This window comes from Colossoma macropomum, unplaced genomic scaffold, assembly GCF_904425465.1.
Source record: "Colossoma macropomum unplaced genomic scaffold, Colossoma_macropomum, whole genome shotgun sequence".
In the NCBI taxonomy this organism is placed as follows: Eukaryota; Metazoa; Chordata; class Actinopteri; order Characiformes; family Serrasalmidae; genus Colossoma; species Colossoma macropomum.
Genome location: NW_023494795.1, coordinates 21,781,020 through 21,806,596, shown reverse-complemented (window position 1 = coordinate 21,806,596; position 25,577 = coordinate 21,781,020). Strand labels below are relative to the sequence as shown.

Here is a 25,577-nt window from a genome sequence, read left to right as displayed (position 1 = left end):
CATGAGAAAGATTAAACAATACACATGGCAGGAACATACACAACATCATAGAGATATTTCTTAACAGCATGTTTTGATCTTGGTAAGGATGCTGTTTGACAGAGCAAGCTTCTTAATTTATCACTCAGCTAAGTAAACACACCCATCTGGTTCCATCAGGGCCTGTGATATGTTTGACTCCATTTGCTTTTGCATTTTCATCTGGTGTAGAAGATTTTTTGCCATTTGTGGCTGTAAGATTTGGTCGTCCATTTTTTCCTATATATGCAGAGGAAAGAAAATATGAGATACTGGATCTTCATAGTTTGATTCATAATGTTACGAAAGGCTCTCCAAACTTGCTGTAGTTTGTGGAAAACGTTACGTTTACCTTGCCCATAACTAGGTTTGTAACCGCTGACTGGGGTTTTCCCTCTTGAAATGGTGTCCGATCTGCTTGGGTAACGCAGTCTTGATCCCACCACTGGATTACGGGCTGAAGCTGACAAGGTCTTGGAATCAGCTGCTGTGTTGCCACTTGAGCTTTCAACAGTGGGAGATTGCCTCAGGGGTGAGCGCGGGACTGATCCCAGAGTTGACCTACCATTAGCATTACTGCTAATACCTGTGCCTCGGTGTGAAGTAAGGGCTGGCTGTTGCATGGTCTGGGAGGCAGAAGAGGATGAAGAAGTTGAAATGGATGAAGAAGAGGTGTCTTGTTTAGCAGGGGAGCCCAACCGTGTATGTTGTACGGGTTGCAACCTACCAGGGAACTGTGACCCGTTTAGACGACTTGCTACGACAGGAGAACGAAACCTTCCATTTGAACCCAAAACAGGTCTGCGGGGAACAGACTGAGAACCATCCTTAGAGGTTTGTAAAGGTTCTGATACAGAAGTTTTAGGAGGTGCAGTTGGGACAACATCTTTATTGTCAACTTCCCTGCTGCCCTCATAAAGGTAATCATCTTCATGATCATTGCTAGTCTTTGAATTGTCACTATGTATGTGATCATTAGAGGGTGAGGCTGTGGGTGCTGCAGTGGTAGGATCCACTTCTTGTTTTGAGGGGTAGGTTGTGGGGGAAGGTGTGGTTTTATCACTGCTGTCCTGCGCTCCTGAAACAGATGAACGAGATGAAGTTCCTCTTATGATTGGCCTCCCTGCACCTACAGAAGAGGCAGTTCTGCTCCATGGGATCCTACCATCTTGTCTTCGACTACCCGCTATTATTCTGGAATTTCTATTTGCCGCAGAAGAACCTCGTCCTATGAGAGAGGGGTTTGCTCTAGAAGGAAGGTGAGGTGTGTTTGCATGACTGCCATCACTTTTGTCCTTTTCCTGTGGACTCTCCTCTTTGGGTGAGAAGGAATTTGTAGTGGCAGGTTGATAAGATGAAGGTTGTGATTCATTACTTTTAGACTCTACTTCTTTTTGTTTAGGTTGATAACTTTCTTTGGCATCTTTTGTATCCTGAATGCTTGTAGAGTGGCTATCACTTTTGTCAGACGTTCTGGATCCTGTTGCAGCTGTGGATTGTGATGAAGTAGCAGATGAAGAACCAGGCTTCGGTCTGTTACCCCTAGTTGAGATTCCGACCCTTCTGCTAGAAGGATGAACAGACCCAGATACTGTACCACTGCCATGACTTGCTGTCCCAGATGCTGATGATGGTAATGAGGCTGATGATGATGAAGAGGAAACATCAGAGGTAGAAGCTGATGATGAAGACCCTCTGTCTGTTTCAGGTCTGGTTTCCTGAGGAGATGGGGTGGATGATTTTGCATCTGTAATGCCGATCTTGTACAAATCCTTTCCTTTTGGATAAGAACTGGCTGTGTAGTCTTTCCTCGTGGCTGCAGACTCTTGGTTAACTCCACTCTGAGTACTTGACAGTGACCCAGAACCGCGGGAACTCGGTCGTCTTAAGCGAGAATGGGTATAGCGAAGGCCCTCTGATGTTTTAGGTAGAGAGTCAGGCGAGGAAGATTTTGGAGATGAAGTCTGTGTGTTGGGTAACGAACTTTTGAGAACTGAGCTTGTTTCCTTGGCTTCAGGTGGAACTTTTTTGGGTCCTTCCTGTTCAGTCTTTGAAGGGACATTGTTAGTAATTTCTGGTTGTGTGTCCTCAACAGCTTCATTTGCATTATCTTCTTTGGGAGTGTCTGTTGGTGTTTCTTCCTCATCCAGTTCTTTATTGCTACTTCTGGATTGGGATAGCCTTGAGGTCATCCTTGAGCCAGAACCTGAATTTCTGACAGAACCCCTTACAGCAGAGAAAATGCTATGATAAGACCGTGTCTGAGAGAGTGGTCGAGCTTTCTTGGTTGTAGGTGGAGTAGTAGTGGTGTGGGCATCAATTTCTTCCATTTCTTCTACATCATGCTCCAAGTCATCATGTGGTGTCCTGGTAGTGCTCTTGGAAGGGGTAGAAGGTCTTGAAGCAGTACTGCTGGCTGGCAATAAAGATAGTACAACAGCTTTAACTTGCATGAACTATTTCTGTTGGATTTAACACAATAATAACACTCGGCATAACAGCAAATCTATGCAGTTAAGTTTAAATGAAATACAATCAAAGTGACATTACATCTGTACATTGCAATTGTACATGCTTTCATACTTTTATTGTTTGGTTCTGTAACCTACAAGATGACCTCTCATGAACAGTGACAGTCAGGGGATCCAAATGTAAAAGAATTGTATTACAGCAATAAAGACAAGACAGTGGACAGATGTAAAACTATCTTTCAAACAAAAACATTATTTAAGAATCTTCATTAAACAGAATCTCCTTTTTGCAGTCTTTATAGTTCCCTTGGTTAAATATTTGGTCCTAGACATAATTTGAACATTTTTTCGAGTCCTCATCAAATATCAGTTGCAGAACTACGCAGTAGTCATCTTGTCTCTTCATTCTGTTGATCAGCAAAAGAATTTGAGGTATTACTCTCAGGACTTACTGCCAGGCATTGCAACACTGAAGGCCTTAGACTGAGGTCCTTGTCCTTTCCTGTTGACTGCCCGAATTTTAAAGATATAGCGATCGCCTGGAATCAGTCCATCAATGGTTGCAGAGGTGGTAGTGCCACGGTATGTGACTGACTTTGCTCCAAAGGGTTTCATGGCTGGAGCATAGGAGAGAATATATTCTGGAAGAAAACAGCAGATCAGTATGTCTGGTCAATTTAATTCGGACAGAACCTTTTGCAGTAAAATTTCCACATTCAGGCCTAGACCACAAAATGCAGTGCCAAGGACAACAAAACAGACTGGAAAGTAGAATATGAGGTACTTTGACTCATACAAGGTGTCTAGTGTGTAGAAGCAGAAAATGTAATTTATTTGTATCTATAAGTTGGTGGATGTTCCATTTTTTAGACATTCGTTCACTCCAAAAGTGCAGTTTCCTGGATCGATTTCTTCAAAAGACAGTTACCTATAGTCTTTACAGATTTTACCAGGTACTGACACAACATCACACCATTGTTAAAGATGAAAAATGATTTACAGAAGAACACAGGGGTCTCACCTCTTATTTTACCATTGGGTTCCTCAGGTGGATCCCATGTTGCTGTGACAGCAGTGCCTTTTCCTCTAAGTGGTTTCACCTCGAAGTTCTCAGGAGGTCCAGAGGGAACTGAAAAGTTACAGACATTGTAGGGACAAATGTCAAGACTGACAACATACATTTCCAAACAGAGGTATATGCAACTGCACTAGAGAGCTTGTGCTCTAGACGTTTAATGTTTCTCCTACCAGAAGATTTGCAGATGGAAACCAAACGCAGCTATAGGTTTTCCAGGAAAATAAGTAATGAAGTCATCCTTAGCTTTCCAAATAGGCAAGCAAGCAGTAAACGGTGACACCTCAATGAACCGTTACATAGAGGCAGTTATGACATACTGCATGAATTACAAAACTCTGAGGCAAGACTTACTTAAGCATGCGTGTGAGGGTGCGTGTGTATGTATGTGTGCATGTGTTACACTTGGCTTGAAAGTAAGTGCCTTTCAATGATTTCCTTTGTTATTTAGCAGTTATAAATGTACTGGTTTTAAAAGGGTAAATTGAGTGATTCTATCACAGCATTTCAATGCATTTTAAAGACTAACATCTGAAAGCATCTTATATGAAGGGTAGAGTAGCCTCAACCTAACTCAAGCAAAAGAATCAGTCATTTAGTGAAATAATGACTTGAATAAAAGTACAAAAGTATTACCTCATAAAAGCTACGTACATACAGAGCAACTTATAGAACTCCTTTGGGACTTAGTATGTCTAGCATTTATCAGCATAAGAACTAAAGTTTGTTAGGCTGTATTCTCCTCTTTTTTGGGATCCTTTTAATTCTGAAACAAAATGCTAAAGCCCAAAAGCGAGAGATGTGACCAATCACAAATCAGTACAGATAGTTACCAATGAAACATAAGGAAATTAATGCAAAAAACATGTGGATGGTTAAAGTGCAACTGAATAAAAAGTAGGTTTCTTTTCTCAAAAATACATTTATAAATAGAAGTAGAAGTATTATAATGCCTTTATATTTAGCTTATTAAGCCTTAACAAGCCAGTAACTAGTGATTAATTGGCTACTATAACTACTCTATGAAGCAGTACTAAGCATTTTAAGCATTTTCTAGAGCGCCTGTAATGCTCTTATTAAGTCTGATCAAGCCAACACTGGCTGAGTATAAGTACATTATTAAGCAACAGTTAATTACAATGAGCTAATTATTTTCCAAAACACTTTTATTTGTGTATTACACATCATAATCATTTACATTAAATTTTGACTGTCTGTTATTATGTCCTTATTAAGCTTTAATAAGCCAATAGCTGGTAATTAACTTTTTGAGCTGATAACTGCTAATTAACTGGCTGCCCATTACTATATTGTTAAGACATTAATAGGATGAATTAAATATTTTCCAGTTATAAAGATCTGAACTTCCCCTTTAGGTCGGTTCACATGGACTATACAAGATAGATATCATAATACTAAATGTATAAATTATATTAGACTTAATTCAACTGTGCATTCTGAAGTTTGTAAGAAAAGGATGGCTAATTACCAATGATGTTTAATTACAATCTACTGGTACTTGATAAGGCTTAATCAGAGCATTACAAATACCCTGGAAAATGTTTATTTGCCCTGATTACTGCTTAATACCAGTATCACAATTTGAAAATAATCTAAATTACTATAAAAAAAAAATCTTCAAAATTTTACTTGTATATGTAATGAGTACATTAAACTAGCTTCCACACAGCTATTAATCACTTATCAATGTATTTTCCATTATCCTTGCTTGAAATTCCCCAGAAATAACAAACTAATAGCACATACCTTAACTTTATAAATGTAACGCAAAGTGCTTTGGCCCAATCATCATGATCCCTGATTGAAAGATACCTGATTCAGGAGTCCTCTGGAATACAGATGCGCTCCACTTTCCTTGCTGGTCTCTCTGGGAGATTCGAATAGAGAACTCATACATTCCATCTGCAGTGAGCGATTCAATGACGATTCGCCTCTGGGTGGTCTCCTTATACTCCCACCGAGCAGATTCTCCTTTCTCTCTGTACCTCACTGTGTAATGCCTACATAATTATGACATTTAGTGCCAAAACAGTACCTCTAATAATCTTCATCTTTCTCATTACATAATCATATAAACATATAAATCATAAAATTTGACAGACACTCTTACCCAAACTGATCAATACAAAGTACAAAGAATCTATGAGGAATAATAATCTAAAAGACATGAGATGATTTGATCTACTTTAATAAATATGTGTGGACCTTGAGGGCGAGTAGGTGCAGCTTTGCTAAACAATAAACATAATCTACCTTTAAAATTTCTTAAAGAAAAAATTTGCTAAGTATTTCTTACCTGGTGCCTTCAGGGATGCTCTTCTGTTTCTCCACAAGAGGATCAACCCATGTGATGAGGACAGACTGGGGGGACAGAACTCTCACTGTGACGTCCTTTGCCTCTTCCACTTCCTCCGGCTCTGATAAACAGGATTCATGACAGAGACCTTTTACATGGTTTCCAAAAAGCATCATAATGCTGAGATCATCTCATGGTAAAACTGGACTGTAAGTACAATAATCTAATAGAGAAGATGATTTAACTCATAATATGCCACTTTTGTGAAGGTGAAAAGAGATGAAATGAATAGTGTTTCATGGTATGAAGATACTCCAAACCTGGAGGAGGGTTTTTGGTCATGGCGGCCTTGTTGGTTGGTGTACTCCTCCGTAGGCTTTTCTGTGCCTGCAGTGATACCACATAGACGGACTCAGATGCTACGAACAGAGGGGGATACCAGATATGGCCACGTATCATTACATATACCGTGCTGTTCACATACTGAACACACAACTCTCAACACAGTGCAAACAGTACTAATGAACTATTTCAGCATACAAATTATTAGATGCTCCTCAGATAGCTGCAATTTTTTACCTTCTAGAAGTAAAATTGTTATCAGAGTGAGTATTTTTAACCTTTAAACCTTGCAAGTTGCAGTTAGCACTGGTGACAACAAAAGTATCATGTAATTTGATATTAATTATTTCTCGCTCATTGAAACTAACAGAAATGTTCTCTCCGGAAAGTGGATTCTACACTTTTTATCGGTTCCACGTTTGTGTTTCTAAGAGGAAATATTATATTAATTTGATAAAAAAGTTGTGGAAAGTTCCCTTCAAGAGCATCTACTGTAACAACATCCCCAAGCTGTATGAATGTGAGAGGCTACAAACAAGGAAGAGCTTGAAGCACTGACTGTATATATGATGAATACGACATATAATTAATTGGTTGGAACATGCAGCCACAGCAAACTGTATTCACTCTATGGAAATCACATGATTTTCATCTTTAAGTTTATGTAACCCTGTGTTACACACAACAAAAATAATGTTACTGTATTACTGAAAGTAATAAATACATCTAGATGAATCTAGTTTTTTCCAGCTACACTCACTGACCATTTTATTATGAACGCGTGCCTTGTTTCTACACTCATTGTCTATTTTATCAGCTCTACAACTACAGACTGTAGTCCATCTGTTTCTCTGCATATTTTGTTACCCCCCTTTCACCCTGTTCTTTAATGGTCAGGACCCCCACAGGACCACCACAAAGCAAGTATTATTTGAGTGGTGGATCATTTTCAGCACTGCAGTGACACTGACGTGGTGGTGGTGTGTGAATGTATATCACTGTCGTCAAAACAAAACCTTGTATCTCCAAAATGTTAATTTTACAGGAGAAGAAAAAAACATACTTTACTTTTAATGTAAGTCATTAGATTTAGATCATTTTCTTTGATCCAATTATCATAAAATTTACACCCAATGTAAGGGCAACACAAACTTTTAAATTATGTCAAAAACTGAAAAATGGCAAGAATGGAGATACAAGGTTTTGTTCCAACAGTAGCGATATTGTGCTGGTATGAGTGGATCAGACACAGCGGTCTGGCTGGAGTGTTTAAACACCTCAGTGTCACTGCTGGACTAAGAATAGTCCACCAGCCAAAAAAATGTAGCCAACAGCATCCTATGGCCAGCATCCTGTGACCACTGATGAAGGACCAGAGGATGATCAACACAAACTGTGCAACAGCAGATGAGCTATCATCTCTAAATTTACATCTACAGGGTGGACCAATAAGGTAGGAGTGTGTAATAGAGTGGACAGTGAGTGGACACAATGTTTAAAAACTCCAGCACCACTGCCATGTCTGATCCAATTACATATGGTATACATACTATATACTACATGGTAAGCGGAGCTGATAAAATGGAATGAGTATATAAACAAGCGTACCTAATAAAGTGCTCAGTGAGTGCATATCTATAATAAAATGCACTGGTTTCTAATTACAGTAAAAAAAATGAGTAAGACTAAATAAGACAGAAGCCATTGATCATATTGAACTACAAAAGATAATGCAATTGATCACAAACAATTATTTTAATAGGTCTAGTCGTACATGAATAGTACAGCAAAATTACTTCTTAGTTAAGTCACATTTCTAAGGGTTAAACCAGGCCTATTATTCAGTTATTCACAGGTTTCACTAGTGGGTCTAAACATTTATTACAAACTTTTACAACTTTAGAATAACTTATCCAGTTCACATTATAGTCCAGTTACTGAAGGGGATAATCTTAAAGCCTATTACTCAGTAACTATTATGAGTTATTGAAAATAAAATATAAAATGTAGTTTTCTAAGTGTAAAGGAAATGACGCTAGGACCCACCAGTGGGTCCTTAGAGTTTAAGTGTTGTAGTGATACACACTGCATCACACAAATGCTCAAAGAATATCAGGATTTCACTGCAAATTTAGGTCATCTTTAACATTCTTACAAGAAACTGTCTCATGTTCTCACCGAGTTTGGGCTTGTTAGCATTGCGCTGGTCAGCTTGGGGCTGACTGAGGTCCACTCTGTGTTTGTGTTGGGGACGGATGGGGAGATATCCTCCTCTTTGTGGACCCTCATGGCCTGAGGAGGACTGAGGTGGCCTCTGCTGCAGTGCTGACCTCTGAACTGAGGAGTGAGGGTTCGTCTGGGAAGAGATCTCTGACAACCTTCTCCCTAATGAGAGAGATGCAGCTGTTACAATCAGTTAAAGAGATAAAGGGACGGATTGGCGGAAAAATCAGAGATCAGTCATATCTCACTCAACTGGCTCCAACTAACATCATGGGAAAACCTAAAAACAGTACAGGAAAGCTACAGCATTTATAATTGCGCTGACATCATGTTGTTCATTATTACATTTTAAGACCTTAATGAGACTTTCTGTAACTGTTCTGGAATTGGTTTTTCAACATTTTTTTACCATGCCTGTATATGGCTCGAAAAATGTTGATTAGTCATTCATGGAAAGCCCAGATCACCTCATCCTGATCTTAGACCTCTGGCATGACTTTCTCAGGACGGAGATGGATTGAGAGAGAAAGCAGACATGTAGCATGTGTTAGAGATTTAGTACCCCGGTGGAGATTTGTTTATCCGAGTTTAAAGCCATTGAGGACCACACAGTCTTCTAGTCATCTGCTCTCTTGCTTCTTCCTCGCTGTTTTTCAACTGCGATCCCCCCATCTGACTCGACTTGGCCAGCAGATCAGACAGTCAGACAGTCTTCCTCTCTCTCTCTCAGAACTGTCTCACACTCATTTCCATCCTCATTCCTCTCTCCCTCCATCTCTTCCTCTTCTGCTCTTTGCCGTGCAAGCTAATATCGCTGAGGGTGTAATGAAAAACATTCCCCTGCACGTTCCTGTTCCCATTCCCTCCCTCCTTTCTCCCTCTGTAATCATTCTCAGATGATAGACTGCAGTTTGACTTCCTAGTTGGACATAATGTCACTTCATTTTTGAGGCCTGATTGCAGCAGATCAACTACAACAGCATTCAACAATGAACCTAATCAGAGTTTCCTACAGTAACAGCAAACTAATCATTTGAACCGCCATAGAAATTTAGCCCTACATTGAAAATTGCATTATTTGTATTTGTTGTTTTCTAATGTACATGAATGATTTGAGGATTAGCTGATGACTCAGAGGGGAAAAAATGAAACAGGGCTATGGCTCTTCAGCACGGCCTGCAAACAGCAATTCTGTAGAAGGTTCATCTATCTTATTAACAAATTCATATATTGCTATTACAGCGTAGCTATTTAAATATCTAGGGATGCACGATGATATCTGCATCATATTGTTAGATATTTGTTAAAAAACCATCGCCATCCCGCAGATGTTTAGATTTGAAATTTGATATTTCAAACTGATATTTAATGATGTATTTATTGTCTTATTAAACAGCAGAATGTTTAAGTGAAACAGGGCTAATATGCATACATAAATAAATGTTATGTTTCTCTGTGATGATAATGCAAGTAAGATTTCGATTTTAATTATTTGTTCTTTCCAATTTTTTAAAATATTTAAATTTTTGATAATACGGACATTTTACTCACTCAAATTACTACTGTTACAAAAAAAAACCACATACTTTTTTATGGCTACAATTTTCATTTAGACCTTTAAAGTCTTTGTTACAAATCTCAAAAACTGAACGTTTTTTCTCTTTTTTCTCTTGCCATTCAGACAAGTTGGAGTTACGAGTCTGATGCAGTATGTAAGAATCAGATTTAGAAAGTAAACACTGTTAAAGTTGCATAATGCACCATTCACACTCCAACCCATATATGGACATTAAGCTGCAAAAACAGTCTGTTTTAAATGTATTGTTTCTGTGATGTCAAAAAAACAATACATTTACATATATCCACCTATTCAGCCTATAGCAGCTTAGCACTGCCCATTCATGTAATCATAGAGAAAACTCAAAAGCACACCAATTCTTGGGATTCAATAATTAAACAGTCAATCAAATTGCCATCAGTTTAAAATGAAACAGGCCACAACTATGCTAATTTATCTTTGTGCAAGTACCACTACTGCTCAGAAGTAGACAGTAACCACACCACCACATACACAGACTCATAAAAAAAGGTGTCCTGACTCTTAATTTCATCTGTTTAAATATCTACTTTTTGTTTTTACATAGCTATTTTTTAAATGTATATACTTTTTTCACTCAATACAGTTGTATGCAGCAGTTTAAACACCTCCAGCTAAAGTACAATTTGTTGACTTTCTAAGTAAAAATAGGTTAACACATCCTCTACAGAGAAAACTAAATATAGTATTTTTCTGCACATTTTGGGGCATAATTTCTATTTGTTTGCTACGTTTAAGATATCATCACTACCCTAAGAATAACAGGTATCCGCAATGGTAACTTTACAGAAGAAGGAAAAAAAAGTTTTTAAAAGTTCTTAACTTTTAACGTAAATTAATGTAAACAGAGTTTATTCCATGTAGTTTTGAGAGCATTTGTTTGTCCATTCATTATGAAATTTTCACGTAATGTAAAAGGCGTCTGCTGAGTTTCAATTATGCAGAAATTTGCAAAACTGGACACCAACCATATTAGAAAAAAAAAAAAAAATTATCTATATCATTTGCACAGGTCATGTTTTATGTTCTGTTTTTTCCAAATATGAAACTAAACAGTAACTGTGTTTTAACATGTGCAGAAGTGTGTTCTCTATAGAGGATTTTTTACTTTAAAAAATCAATGAAACAGGACCAGGAGCACCCAAACTTTTGCAGACATATTTTTGGGACTATATTTTCACTTTTAACTGAGTATGATTTTGATCTAGTACCTGTACCTTCACTAATGTATAACTTCTTTAGACTTTTTCCACCTCAGGAACCAAGCTGCACTACGAGGTGCCAAGAAGAACAATGCCACAGAAGAACCACCTTTGGCTCCCTGAAGAACTTTACAGTGGACGGTTCTGTAGAGAACTGTTTTTGTAAATGAGACATGCAAGTGTGAAGAATCTGTTTGAAGATTTAACCTCCATAAAGCAAATGTTTCTTTTCTCCTTGAACCGGGCATCCGAGCCAAGATCCACTGAGGAACCTTTATTTTTAAGAGTGTAAGCATTAGGGTTGAAGTCCGAAATGGTTTCCAAGGGATATTGCATTGAAAGCACTGAGAAAAAGTATATTGTATGCTTGAGTTGAAAGTACATTTATGTATCATTTTCGGTTGCTACTGGGGTGAGTGGGTTCTTGGAAGAGAAGATGGAGAGTGAGAGAAGGAAGGAAAAAGAGAGTGAAAGAAAGTGAGCGAGTGAGCGAGCAGAAATCATCCATCCATCCTGGCCAGAGAGCTTTGGCGTAACTCTGGCTGCTTTTTTCCACCCTCTCGCACATTCTAAGAGGCAGTGCTTTAATGTGCTCACTCTGGCACGACTGCTCATGGTGCAGCAACGACACCAAAGAAATGAACACAGAAGAAGTGAATGAGATCGGCTCTGGTCCTGAAACACACTTAAATGACAGTAACAGCTACTCCTTTTCCCTTATGCACACAAACAGACATGTACAGTACCCCTACTTCCCCTTCAAAGAGTCTAGCCAACACAGCTGAATCAGATATCACATATCACTGACTTTAGAGCAACAGACAGTGTATCTTTCTCCTTCTCTCTCTTCCTCTTCTTCTCTCCATCTGTTTCATTCTTTTCCTCCCTCTCCCCTTCTCTCTTTCTCTGGGTTTTTTTGTGGTATGTATCTCCCTGCACTCCGTCTTCCCTCCTGGCAGGTTCTGGAAGGAACGGCCGGCTCCAGCAGCCAGCGCAGCTGATTTAACCCAGCTATGTGTGCACTCAGCTGGATTTCTATGTGGCCTGGCTTTTAACATGTGTTCGCACCTGGACTTGCTGCGAGAGCCCATTATCTATTCCTATGTGTCAAATTTGAATGCTATTGCACAAACACTTACGCATCATGTAATTTGAAGTATACATTAAATATGTTCCAAAGAAGTTGTATGTTTGATGTTGGTGTTGCTAAAGGATTGGCTCTTTTATACTTCATGTTTAAATGACCCATATCATGGAAAAACAAATTTCTCTCACTTGTGTTGAAATAAAAGTCTCTGATGTACAAGGTAAACCAGTGGTGAACCATGACTAGGCCTTCAGTTGGAACTATAAATGTCAATACCTTGTCAAAAATCAGGAAAAAAATCTATGACAATGCTAATTTCTACTAGCTTTGTAATAGTATGTTAGCGCCAAGTTAACGTTGGTACATATTAACATATTTATGGTCGTTCCACAGTGAACACTGTTTGTAAAAGACACTACATATGTATATTTAAAGTGTATAACAGACATTAACATATATTTTAACTTGCATGTCGCAGTTTTACTGACTGAAACCTGGTTAGACACCATTCGTGTTCGGATTCAGTGCTAAATCTAGAACTAGGTTTACAGTGCAGGTAAAAGGGGCCCAAATCAGACACACATTTGTCTTTAGTGTGACAGTGTGAACAGCAAAAAGCACATAGAATCTGATTGTTTTAATTCGGCTTTAGGCCACTTTCACTGTACGGGCACTGTACAGAAATAAGAGCAGAGCTTTCTACTGACAGAAAGCAAACTAACAGCTATTCAAAAGCTTGTTTACTTCAGGGACACTTATAAAAAAGAGAGAGAAGCAAAGGCATTAACGGAGCTCTACACAGATCAAGTCTCTTTATACAGTATATGTTTCATTCCCATTTTGGCACCGAATTTGCATCCCTTTGCTAGCATTCTTCTTCACCGCAGATAAACGAAATAAACTGAGCTTCCTTTTTCTGCTTGATCAGCTTCCACCATTAAAGCAAGCACAGAAATCCACGGTTTTACTCTTTTCCGTAAATTTTGTCCAGCATGGCATTTTAACATCTGCCATTTGTCTTAAAAGTTTAAAGCTGCATTTAACACATGGTAATGTAGATGTTGTGTGAGTCTTTAAATCTCAAGGAAATAGAGGACAGCTGTGTTTGGATGAGTGTGCAGTCTGGATTGTTGTTCTTTTGTGCATTCTGGTCAGTTTAGGAGCATGATCTGCTCAAAATGATGTCAGATATAGGTCACATTAAAAAGATAATATGAAAAATTAAACTAAAAAAGCAGTCTAAACATAGCCTAGATCTTCCAGAAGTCCTAGAGTGAAGTTTTTTCTCACAAAATTGGTCCCACCGATTGGAAATTAACACGTGACTGGATGATTCCACTGTCACTTCCTAATCATACTGGTAGTCAACCCCTTAAAATCCCAGGTTTATTACATACTAAAGCTTAATATATTTAGTAACTACATGAGCTTCAATGCAAACTGGCTGAGCTATCCTTAGGTTATAGAATTTGTAATAAAACTTTGGGACTGTCTATGGGTCCTGGCCATTTAAGGAGTTTGATGCATAGTGCCTTTAGTCCAGCTTCTGAAGGCTTACCCAATGACAAAGCTTAGCTGTATCTATCTTGATACAACAGGGAAAATCCTAAATGGACACTTTTCCATTTCAAGATTTGAACCCTTTTGTTTTCAACTAAAACTTACCAATGAAATAAGAGTATTAGGTACACACAGTCAAGTGTTATCATTGGTTTGCTGTTCACTTCCCAGTCCATACAGTCTATATTTTATAACCCATTTTGATTTATTTGTTTCTGTGTTGTCATTAGAATTAGAATTTTGAACCATTAACGAACTGTGTTTGCACACAGAGGAATTAGACCTCCGCATTTAACAACAACTGCCCCTGTCATGAAAACACATGCCTACAACATTTCAACTCCTTTCTCATTTTAAGCCTATTCATATAATAATGAAAACCCAGAGACAAAGCAATACTAAAATATTTCTGCACATCCATATCAATGATTTTGTGTGCCTATGCTCTCAATTGGTGTAATTTGTGGTCTCTGAACAAGAGTGTCTTTGATTCAATATTACACAAAAGCTCTTCTGAAAGACAGCAAATAGCAAAAACAATACAGTGGGTGTGTAAAACTAGCAGTATTAAAAATATTGTGCTAAAAGTAAAAACACTAGAGTTGTTTTGCAAAACAGCAATAAGTGAAAAAATACCCTTTAACCACTAGAAACAGCAATAACCCTTTAGTCACCCCTAGTGGATATTTAGGGCGTGCACAGCTTACACATGAAACTATCTGATGCATAAATGTTTCTGGACAAGCAATCAGATAAGAGTAATTCAATGCTGACTGTGATTGTGAAACACTTCTTTACAGCCATGGTCAATATAATAAACCCACTGCAGAGACCCAGAATCTTTAACTTTTACCTCTTACTAGTGCAAAGGCTCAGCCAGAAAGAGATCAAAGCAATATTGTGCCAGCAACATGGCACTACCAAGGCAAAGCAACAAATCCTGAGTCAGTATTGTGAGAATGTTTATGTAGTGCCAGCTTTGTGCCTGGTAAAGACTCCAATAAGGCCCAATGAAACTTATCTTCAAAACACCCACTTTCTGAAAAAAAAACATGGCACACTGTAGATAATGTCACAACCACATCCACAAGAGTATACTTATATTTCAGTAATGGAGTAATGAAACGTGAGCATGTGCGTATGTGTCAAAGTGAACAATTAGTTACTTTCTATCATCCCTACGTAATTATAAAGGTATCTGGAGACTGATAAAAGCAGTTACTCTATCTGGGGAACACCAGTTGGGCTGCTATGGCTATCCATTTTGTTTCTCATTTGCCTCATTTACTCCTGGGAGTGGAGGAAAGTACTCCTCATTTGGTTTATACAAACAGATTCCTTCCCTTTTCCCCTTGGAGAAGTAACATGCACGTAGTTTGGCTTCAGGCAAGCTTGGTGGATTAATAAAAAGAGAAAGAAAACCTGTGATTTAACAAATTTACAACTGTCAGACTGCCACTGTCTTCCCAGAAAATCAGGTGATTGGAGCTACCACGTCCAAACACAACTCCCAGCCTCTGGAGGGAAATCATTTCTGAAAAATCTTGCTGCACCCTAAGTGGTGTGGTAGGTAAAAACTGCTTGTAGGTGTAGTGGTTTAACATTGCTGCTTGGATAAAGGTTGGATAATTTCTGTTCCACAGGTATGAGCAATATGATGATGTGATATAATGATATTTAATATCATTATTGAGATAAATTGTTTTAAAATCGTTTTTTGAGCATCTAGAACATTGAAGAACTGCCTGTTTCTCTCATTAAAAGATTTGGACCAATTATAGAGAGCTGGAAAACAACAACCAGTGTATCGTAACTGCACAAACAGAATAGTAACAAGTAGCTGATTGGAGGTTAGCCAATTATGTTATTATTTTATTATCTATATAGCTTGAAATCTCCTTCTGTTTCTGCTTGAACTGTTTATTACCTGAAAGTTGATATCTGTCTCAGAAAAACTAAATACTGTAATCAGGGCTTTTTATCAAAATTCAATAATACAGTGTTACAGAGTATCAAAAATATACATATATCATTCAATTAACGAATTTCAATAAGTAGTCAGTCTTATCAGCACCAGTCAGCCAAGCATGCTTGTTTAAAATTCTAGGCTGTTTAAATTAAATCATGTATGCATGTTATTAATGTCAACCCTCTGCAGTCAGTTGCAGTCTATACCAGCTTCCAGCACCTCAGACTGTTTTCTGCTTTAAGCCACACCCACTTTCAGTTTGTAATTTAAATGAATGTATTGACAGGTCCAGACTACGGAGTGATTTGGTGGGGCAATGCCCCACAAATCAATCATCATGCCCCACTAAATCCACTAATGTTTACATCTATAGTGGCAAGTGGCAAAAAAGAATCAATGTGAAACAGCTGCTGCACTGTTTGCTGTACAAACCCAGTACAAAGGTCTACATCACTGATTAACATCAAGGGTTTGCATGCATCAACCCTTGTTCTGGCACCGGGCCTAGGTATTAAAAAAGGATAACAACTATGAACTATACTCAGACCTAATCATATTACATACTGTGAAAATACCTTTAAGTATTATTATGCTACATTTTTGCCACATTTCCCACCCTTACTGTTGGTCTGGCCCCTATTTCCAATATTACTAAGTGATGCTACAGATTGATGGTGTTTGCCTGAGCTGACAACAAGATTTTTGTGTGAGTAAGTCAAGATGCTAAGGCGTGCTAACCTTCACCTTCACATATGCTGCTACAGATGTGCAGAAGGGAAGGGAATTGGTTATTGGCTAAACTAGGAAAGTAAACATAGTTGTATATTTTCTTATGACCTGCTAACAAAGCTGGAAAATTATTTTTTATAGTTTTGAGTGAAATGACATTAGTAATTGACAACTGTATGGAATAAGTGAAGGGACCTACCTGTCGAGGAGCCATTGGAGGAAGATTCAACAGCAAAGCCATCCAATTTTACCCACTCCCCTCCTGTAGGAAAGGACATGATCACTTTTTGATGCACCATTCTTTCTTTGGAGCAACGTACAGGACAAAGGCTATATGTTTGTACATTACATCCCAAAACCAAAGCTAGCAAACCTTTGCCTAGATGAATTTATGTACTATAACTTATTTATCCCGGATCTTGTTTGTCACAGAGAGCAGATAAATTATTCTGGAGATTTGTGTGGCATGTGTTGGACGAGTGTCAGGCTGCCACAACACAAACTCTTGGTTTGTGGCGTGGGCTTTGGGTTGGATATGAAAGCAGGGCTTGGAGTGTGATTCCAGGGGTTGCCAACAGCGGATGAGAATGGAGCAATTAGAAAAGCAGATGGGACTTATTAAACTCTGTGTTGAGCTCAAGCGTGTGTCATGTTGTTAGCCGTTCAGTATGGTTTTATATGCTGAGATGAGGAATAGTCAGTGAGGCCATAAAATTATAAATATATTCCTTGTAAAACTTCAAAAATAGCTTTCAGTTCTGCTAGGACCCATCTGTTGAAGGGGTTGAGGTACAGTGTGATTCAGAAATATTATGTGTGTTGCTAAGACACTTGGATGTGTAAGGCTATTGTTGGTTAGCTGTACATTGAGCATGAGCTCATAAGAAAAGAAATGTAGTGGCTGGATTCATACAGCCAATTAAACATGCAAAATCTTTATGGTGGCTAAAGAAATAAACAGAACCCAATATAGCAGTAACAATAACAATTAGGGCTGGCCAGAACAGCATCTCACACGCTTTGAATACTCTGTGATGTTGCTGAACGAGTACTTGAGTGCCTCCAAAAACAATAATATATACATTTCATAATTATGTATAATTTTCAATATGACTATTCTTTTTTAATCTAAATGTTCCAGTTTTCTATTCATAACAAATGGACACACATTTATACAATGCTTTTTACGACAAAGGTCCCAAAGATGCTGAATGAGAGTTGTGCTCTTGGTTTTATAATAAAGAGTTTTGGTTAAAATAGTGATATCGCCTCTAACTTTAGTTAGGAAAATTGTCAGAATTCCACACAAGTGTCCTGGAATTCTAGTGTGATTAAAGGATTAAAAAGACAAAGCTTTCAGATACTAAGGGAAAGATTTACTAAGAGAGGTGCTAATTATCGTCAGTCTAACAACACTTTGTACTGTGGGGGTGGCCAATTTAACGGCTTATCTACTAAGAACCAAGACTGTCAGTAGGATCGAAATTTTAGTGAGGCCTGTTTTGCCGAAAAGTGAACATTACATGCTGCATAAACACTCCATAACTCCAGAATATGAGAATTACACCCACTGCCAATTTCACTTTAGTTTTTTTTTACCAATGCATTGCAAAAACAAATTATATATAGGGTGCGCATTTTGTGTAATCTGTTAACTGCCCTCGTTGGTGCAACTTTGCAATAATTCTGAGAAAATAAGACATAATTTGAACACGAAACATCAGAAATTTGAGAAAATAAGAAATTATTTTGACTTTCTGTTTTGAAACGCAGGTCTGTGCCAAAAGAAACTGTAAAATTCCTGTTTAATTTCACTGAGAACCTCTTGGTCATTTTGGAATTGTTTGACAGTTTTGGTAAATTGAAGTGAGTGTTTCATTACAATGATCTTCTCTTGTGTTTTGTGCTATGAAGAGGAAACACCTATGAATGCATATGCAACGAGGCAAAGGTGGGCACCAAAAAGCCTTTAGTAACTATTTTGTAACATGTGACAGCCAAAATGGTGTTTGCGGTGGCACAAAACATTAGTAAATCTGCAATCTGAAATTCATAACAACATAATAATCAAATACTCAATGATTCAAATTATTCAGGCCAGCCTTAATAACAATGCGAAAAAAATGAAATCAGAAAAATTTCACACTCAGAAGTGCATGTACACGTGCACAGACAAAAGCACACACCCACACACAACATAATGAATGAATACTCAATATTCAATTTATTTGGGCCAGCCTTAATAACAATGCGAAAAGAATAAAATCAGAAAAATGTCATACTCACAAGTGATGTACACACGTGCACACAGACACACAGACACACACATACACACAATAGCTAGAGCATACCTCCTGGAGTTTCTGCCCTGTAGACAGGTTTACTCAGTCCCTCCTCATTCTCAGCACTTATCTTGAGAAAGTGCAGGACTCCAGGCTCTAACACACACACACACTGTGCATATTAGACAACTACTGCATGCTCCTCCGTTCACTCACACAGGCCTGAAGTAATCAGGCAATCAGTGTCTGTAATTCGTTTTCATTGAGTGTCCACTGGTTTACTGCATTAGCAGCCAGTGAGTGATCTGAGTCTGTCCCTCTTACCTACGTCCTCTAGTACCTCGGAGCGGCGGTCCTTGTCCACCGTGATGAAGCGCAGAGACTTCATAGACTTGCCATAACCGATGCTGTAGCGGTCCACTGGTCGACCGTCCAACTCGTTAGGTGGCTCCCACGTCACCTTTAAGCCCTTATCCACCGACGTTAGCTTCACGTTGCGCGGACGCAACGGTTTAAAGGCTGAGAGAGAGCAGAACACAACAACACTGCCGAACTGAGCAACGCTCCACCCACTAATGTGTTCTTAGAGACTGTTGCTAAACTGGACAAGCTTACAAAATGTGGACAAAAAACCCATTCAGGATAAGAAATTGTAGAGAATATACCTACATTTTTGTATGTACGAGTATGAGTTTGGAAGTTTGTGGTGTTAGGAGAGTTCAGGTGTAGTTCTTCTGTCTTTTCATTGAGCTAGCATGTTAGCATAGCGTCAAATGTCGTTGTTCACGACCTGCCTACTTTCGATAAGATACACAGTCCTGCTTAGTAGCACAAAATTAGGTAATGCCTCTAAATTAATATATTAGAGGTCTGTGGTGAATAAATACAGTTAAGTTTTACAGTTTTACAAAAACTGAGATGTGCGATACAATTTCTTGTTAGGTTGAATGGGATTTTTTCAGCCTTCTGTCCTGGCAAGTTACTGGCTAGCAGCCTTGCTACTCAAGAACACAGTTATTGGCAGAGCATGGATAAATTAAACGAGCGTTACCACACAACAGCAAAGAACTCACTTCCTGGTAGATAATATTGGTTGCACTGCATCGGTACAACAAGAGTTATTGAACCAAAGTATTGAAAAAACAAAACACTTTTAGTAATATTCTGATTAAACTTCACTGTACCTCTGTAAACATTCAGTGTTAAAGAACATACATGTGCCTAATGTTGTTGCCGGTATTAGCAAACTGGTATGCTATCAAAGCTGTTACAGTCTGTTATAGAGACTTTGGCAATGAAAACTGGAGCTTTGTGTGTTTTTGTGTTTTATCACTCCTTTATTCCTTAATTGTTGGAGATTTTCTCCAAGTGATCCGATTTATTCAGATGTCAGACTTGTGCCTGCGAGCAGTACAAACTGACAAGTATTATTTTGGTTACTACCACATTCTGCTCTGATCAGAGTAGTTTATTATGGTGGCTGACAAGACCCTATGCAAAGTACAATACAAAACCATTTGCAAACTCAGAAATGCGTCGCAAATTCAGAAAACACTTTCATCAGCATGACTACACCTGAACTACATTTCACAAATGCACTGCAAAGACAGAAAACACATGAAACTTCAGGTACAACACAATGAAATTAAGCCACAACACAACAGAAGACTCAAAGCGGAGGGAATATCTGTGATGAAAAGTCACTGGCAGACGTTTAAGACCACAGAAACTCTGAGGGTCCGGAAACACTTTCGCTGTGTTGTGACTGGTTTTGTAGTGTTTCTGAAGTTGCATGTGTTTTCTGTGTTTGTAGCGCGTTTGTCAAATGTAGTGTTGGTGTTGTCATTTTGATAAAAGTCTTCAGAGCATCTACAGATTTGCAGCACATTTTATTATTTTGCAGAGCATTTGTAAAATGCATTGTTTATGTTGTCATATTTATGAAAGTGTCTTCTGCATTTGCAGCTTGGTTTTTATTTGCAGTTCATTGGGTCTTCTCAGCCACCTTAGGTTATGGTTGGTAAGCAACCATAAATGACAGATTGAGGATCTACTTAATGTAAACTGGCAGCAGCCCATCATTATGTTTTCTGGTTTTTAAGCTTTTATGTCGTATAGACACATACATGAACCAGTCGTGCATAACTTACCAGTGTTTAATGAAGAAAGCTTCATTTAATTACAAGTTGCCTTTGTTTTTCCATTTACTACTGCTATGGTAATGCTCATTTCTGCTAGTGTTGGGATGGGATTTGCTATATTATGGGATTTTCAGTGTCATGGGATTTGCAATGTCCAGTTAGCACCAAGCTAGAGGTGGTGTACATTTTTCCACACAGGGTTTATTACCACTTAGGACAGCTCTGCCTGATTGTTACTTACAAACTGGAAAATGTAAAATACTCAAAGCTAATTAATTTTATACTGGATTATATTTTGCATTAAAGCCACAAGCACAAATTCACCTTTGTGGCCAATGTTTTGATTCAGTCTGTTCTATTCATATTTACTGCTACTCAAAAAGAGGTGACCTGACTCGAGTTATCCACATGAAAGTACCTCCAGCCTGTATGTTTACAAACATTCTGATTTAGTTTTTGGCTCATTCACTCCGATCAGTGTAGACAATGGTCTGCACAGTGTCGGACATCTTTACTAAAATAAGAGCCAGTATGAAGAAATTAAGACTAATTCTTGTTCATAATGAGAGGAATGTGAAATTCTATTGTTGAGTTTACTCAAGTGGTTTTTATAACAACGTACTTTGGCTCACTTTTATTTGACCTTTATTTGCGCAACATGTCACAATTATTACCAGTTACATAACTAAATTAATTACTGTCTCACAAAGCTCAATTAAGGAAGTGCATCCAAACAATGCAATCAATCAATGTGATCATGAACACGATCCTTTTAAATTACTTGAGAAATCTATCAACACAGTGCATTATGTGGAAGTAACAAACTTAATAACTCATGATTACTTATTTATTTCTACCTAATGCACAAAAGGACACACGTGAGGTGTTCAGGAGCTTTTCGGGGATGTCCATTGTTGTACCACTCAGAGCTTAGCAGAAGCAGGTGATGGAAAGATTAGCTTGTTTGTCCTGTGACATAATGAAGACCAGCTTGGCTTCAACCAACACGAGTGAGTATGCAGTAAGCATCCCAATTTATGTTTATGTTGTGTTCTGCTGTGGTTTTGGCATTGGAAAATGCTTTAAAAATGCTTTTATTTTGAAGGTCTTTGAATTTTATTGTTAAGGCAAAATAAAAGCTTCCTTAAGTTCAGCAGAGCCCCTCCGTCATCATCCTCTGAGACACTGCAGGGTGGGTGGCTTCTCCTTCAGGAAGTGTCTGACGCACTCTCAGATGAATATTTGCCCTGTGTCTGCATTTTGTTATAGAACTTTAGTTTTACGACCATTAAATCATTCGACTAACTAAACATTGCATTTTACAGTGTAGTTTATCATGCTTTAATTTAAGAATGATATGTTGCCAAGGAATAGACAGATGAGTGCCAAACTCTGAACTAGAGTTACATGGGTGATATGGCAAAATGTAATATCATGATACTTTAGGAGGTTTTTTACGATACACAATGTCTCACTATATTTATTTTTTTCTGACATTTATAAATTAGAACAGAAAACTGTCCACATTTTAAAAATACCATCAAAAACTATGAATATATTTGGATTCAACATTTCACACACTGTGCTGCACTAAATCTAATTAAACATGACTAAATATACTCTCTTTTTAATCAAATATGCAGTCGGAAAGTGATTTTTAAGTACTGATAATAGCCACGATATGTTCAGAAAAGCATATTGTGACATATTGTGATGTCATTTCTCACAATAACAGTATTGTCATATTGCCCAGTTCTACTCTGAAAGAAGTAATGTAGATTCATAAATCCAGGAAGCTTCAGTCTGTGATGACTTTTTCATGTCAATGAAGCTCGTGTGTCTGAAGTGCTACACGTGTTTTTCCACTTTTGAGTTTAAGCTGAAAATGACTCTTGTCACTGTATCTGCTTACTATACACCAACATGAGCATGGCAACCAGCCCTGTAGGAGAAGTCTCTCACATACAAATACAGATTCATGCCAGTAGCATAGCCAGAATTTCATTTTAGGGGTGGGAGGTGGTTACAGGTTAAGGGGGCTAGCTAGCAAGATGTCCCAGAGATATTGCGGTAATTTGGATATAATCAATCAGCTAAGCTATTAGAAAATTACTCCCCCATTACCATAATCAGAGAAAAACATTTGAGTAGTAAACATAACACATGATTGCTTCCCTTACATTTAAAGGGAAATTCCACAGATGTTTCAAATTTCCTGGATAATTCCATTGGTAAGGTGTGAACAAAGTCATTCAGAATGGTTTGATGTGAAAAAGTCCTTTCTAGAGAAAATAGCAGAGTCAGAACTGTTCACAGTGGTGATGATAGGAACCAGACATCTAAGACTTTTAATGACTCCACAAGCCACCAGAAAGCTATTACATGAAAATGTTCCACATACACTGCCTGATGCCATGTTTTGCAATTATTTTCAGATAAGATTTTGGCCCAAAATCAGATTTTTATATTTTTTTCAGATTTTTTACTCAGATTTTTTTACTATTTTACCATCCCCAGTATTACATTAAACCTCAGAAGATACATGTAGTTTCACTGGTCGTTAAATAAGATATATTTTCATAAACATTAGAATTTCTGGTTCTTATCACCACCATTGTAAAGAAATCAGAGTCAGTAAGTTTCTCCACAATGAACCATTTCACGTCAAAACACTCTGAACAACTTATTTCACCTCAATGACTATATACTGCAGAATTAAAAATAAAATCAGGGAAATTTCCTTTAATTGGCTTCTATAACAACTGATGGCATGCAAAGAATGACGCTGAAGCTTGCCATCTTATTTGCCAGCTTCTCATTCAGATTTTCTGTTGCACCTTAAAAAGTGCAGCAGTAACATTCTTGTTTTCTTAACAATGGTCAACTACTAGTCACTAGCTGAGTAAATATAGGTCAAGGACTATAGAATCTAGCACAGTTCTTCTCACTATCAGGAGCAACAGTGGAGCAACCTAATGCTGCGTTTATATGTTAGTTCAGAAATACCGCCTTTATGTGAAAAGAAATATTTCTGTGCCTTTTTGCGCAACCGATATTGGAATACAGATGCGTAAATGTTGCCATGGTGATAGTATCTGCTAAAAATTGTGCTTTTTCAATCTCTTAAGCTGGAAAGAATGCATGGGGATGCAAGAACTTGGCATCTTTGCACACTGGCATTGGACAAATCTGGGTTCCAAGAAGGCATAGGCCTACCAGTGTCCCCAAGGCCCATGTACAACCACAGACAGAATTTTTTTTAATTATTGCTCCATTGTGTACAATATCATTTAACAGAATGCAATCAATGTTTTTATTAATATAAAACCAATTAGATTGCAGATAAATAGTTAAAATTGTTTTAATGCTAGACGTATACAATTTCACAGTTTTCAGGCAATTTAGTAGAACACTGTAATAAAAAGTCTGAAAATTTTAGCTCCTTACAAAATGGAAATGTAGTTGTATGAACTGAGCTGTAGATGGTTCAAAAGTGACTGAGAATGATGTAGACCATCAAGAATAAAATTACAATAAAATGAATATGCAAAATGCCTTGTATGTCAAAACTGGTGATCAAATCTTATGGCAGATAGGCTGAAAAAAAAACAAAAAACAAAACAAACAAACACAAAAAAACAATATAAACCTTTTGCTGTTCCCAATGTACTTAGAATATACATACATACATCTAAACCGCTTATCCTACTGGGTCGCGGTGGGGTGCTGGAGCCTATCCCAGCTGTCATTGGGCGGAAGGCAGGATACACCCTGGACAGGTCGCCAGTCCATCGCAGGGCAGACAAACAGACATACACAGTCACACACACACACTCACACCTAGGGGCAATTTTAGCATGTCCAATTGGCCTGACTGCATGTTTTTGGACTGTGGGAGGAAACCGGAGTACCCGGAGGAAACCCACGCAGACACGGGGAGAACAGGCAAACTCCACTTAGAATATATATTTTTAAAAAAAATACTCCAAGTGTGCAGTTCATAATATTTAATTCTACATATTTGTTATTATTGTAGAAATAATAATTGCAGAAAATAAACAAGTAATATAACATGTCATTCTAAACCTTTCTGGCAATACAGAGCATAAAAATAAACAGCCACTGTACCTTATGTGAACTAACCCAGCAAGCACCAAAAGCAAAACACATGCTCATTTTTAATCACTGCTGCATAATACAACTCCCCTAGATGTCTTAAACACTGTCTGGGAGCTTGTCATACGTGTCAGAGCTGTTTCTAATAACATACATACACACACATGATCTCCAAAGCTCCAAACAGTCTATGATCTGGTCTGTTTTAAAATTTATAACATTTGGGTGGGTCAGTATTTTAATTAGATCAAGCTCATATAAAACTAAACAACAGTTAGTGCTTTTCCCTAAAATAAACAGTTTATGGAGGCTAGCTGAGCCTCTAGCATCATAATTCCATCCCTCTGGAACACATCCAGGAAGAGCTTTAGAAGTGCCATTAACTGCATTTCCATTATTTATGTTACAGTTTTAGACTATTATAGTATAGAACAAACACAACTTACAT

General features: G+C 37.9%; 1 protein-coding gene across 3 annotated transcripts in view; it reads right to left on the bottom strand.

Moving 5' to 3' along the window:
- Positions 1–25,577, bottom strand: part of fndc1 (fibronectin type III domain containing 1) — a 62,872-nt gene that overhangs the window by 24,930 nt on the left and 12,365 nt on the right. For 2 of the 3 annotated variants that reach the window (XM_036581846.1, XM_036581847.1), the window contains exons 2-12: positions 19,197–19,391; positions 18,942–19,028; positions 16,790–16,852; positions 8,402–8,608; positions 6,202–6,300; positions 5,882–6,002; positions 5,398–5,585; positions 3,511–3,618; positions 2,942–3,130; positions 371–2,434; positions 143–258 (exon numbers count right to left, since the gene is read on the bottom strand). In XM_036581846.1, coding sequence (XP_036437739.1) covers positions 143–258; positions 371–2,434; positions 2,942–3,130; positions 3,511–3,618; positions 5,398–5,585; positions 5,882–6,002; positions 6,202–6,300; positions 8,402–8,608; positions 16,790–16,852; positions 18,942–19,028; positions 19,197–19,391 — 3,437 coding nt within the window. The remainder of the gene's footprint in view (positions 1–142; positions 259–370; positions 2,435–2,941; positions 3,131–3,510; positions 3,619–5,397; positions 5,586–5,881; positions 6,003–6,201; positions 6,301–8,401; positions 8,609–16,789; positions 16,853–18,941; positions 19,029–19,196; positions 19,392–25,577) is intronic. The other variant, XM_036581849.1, reaches the window with a different exon arrangement.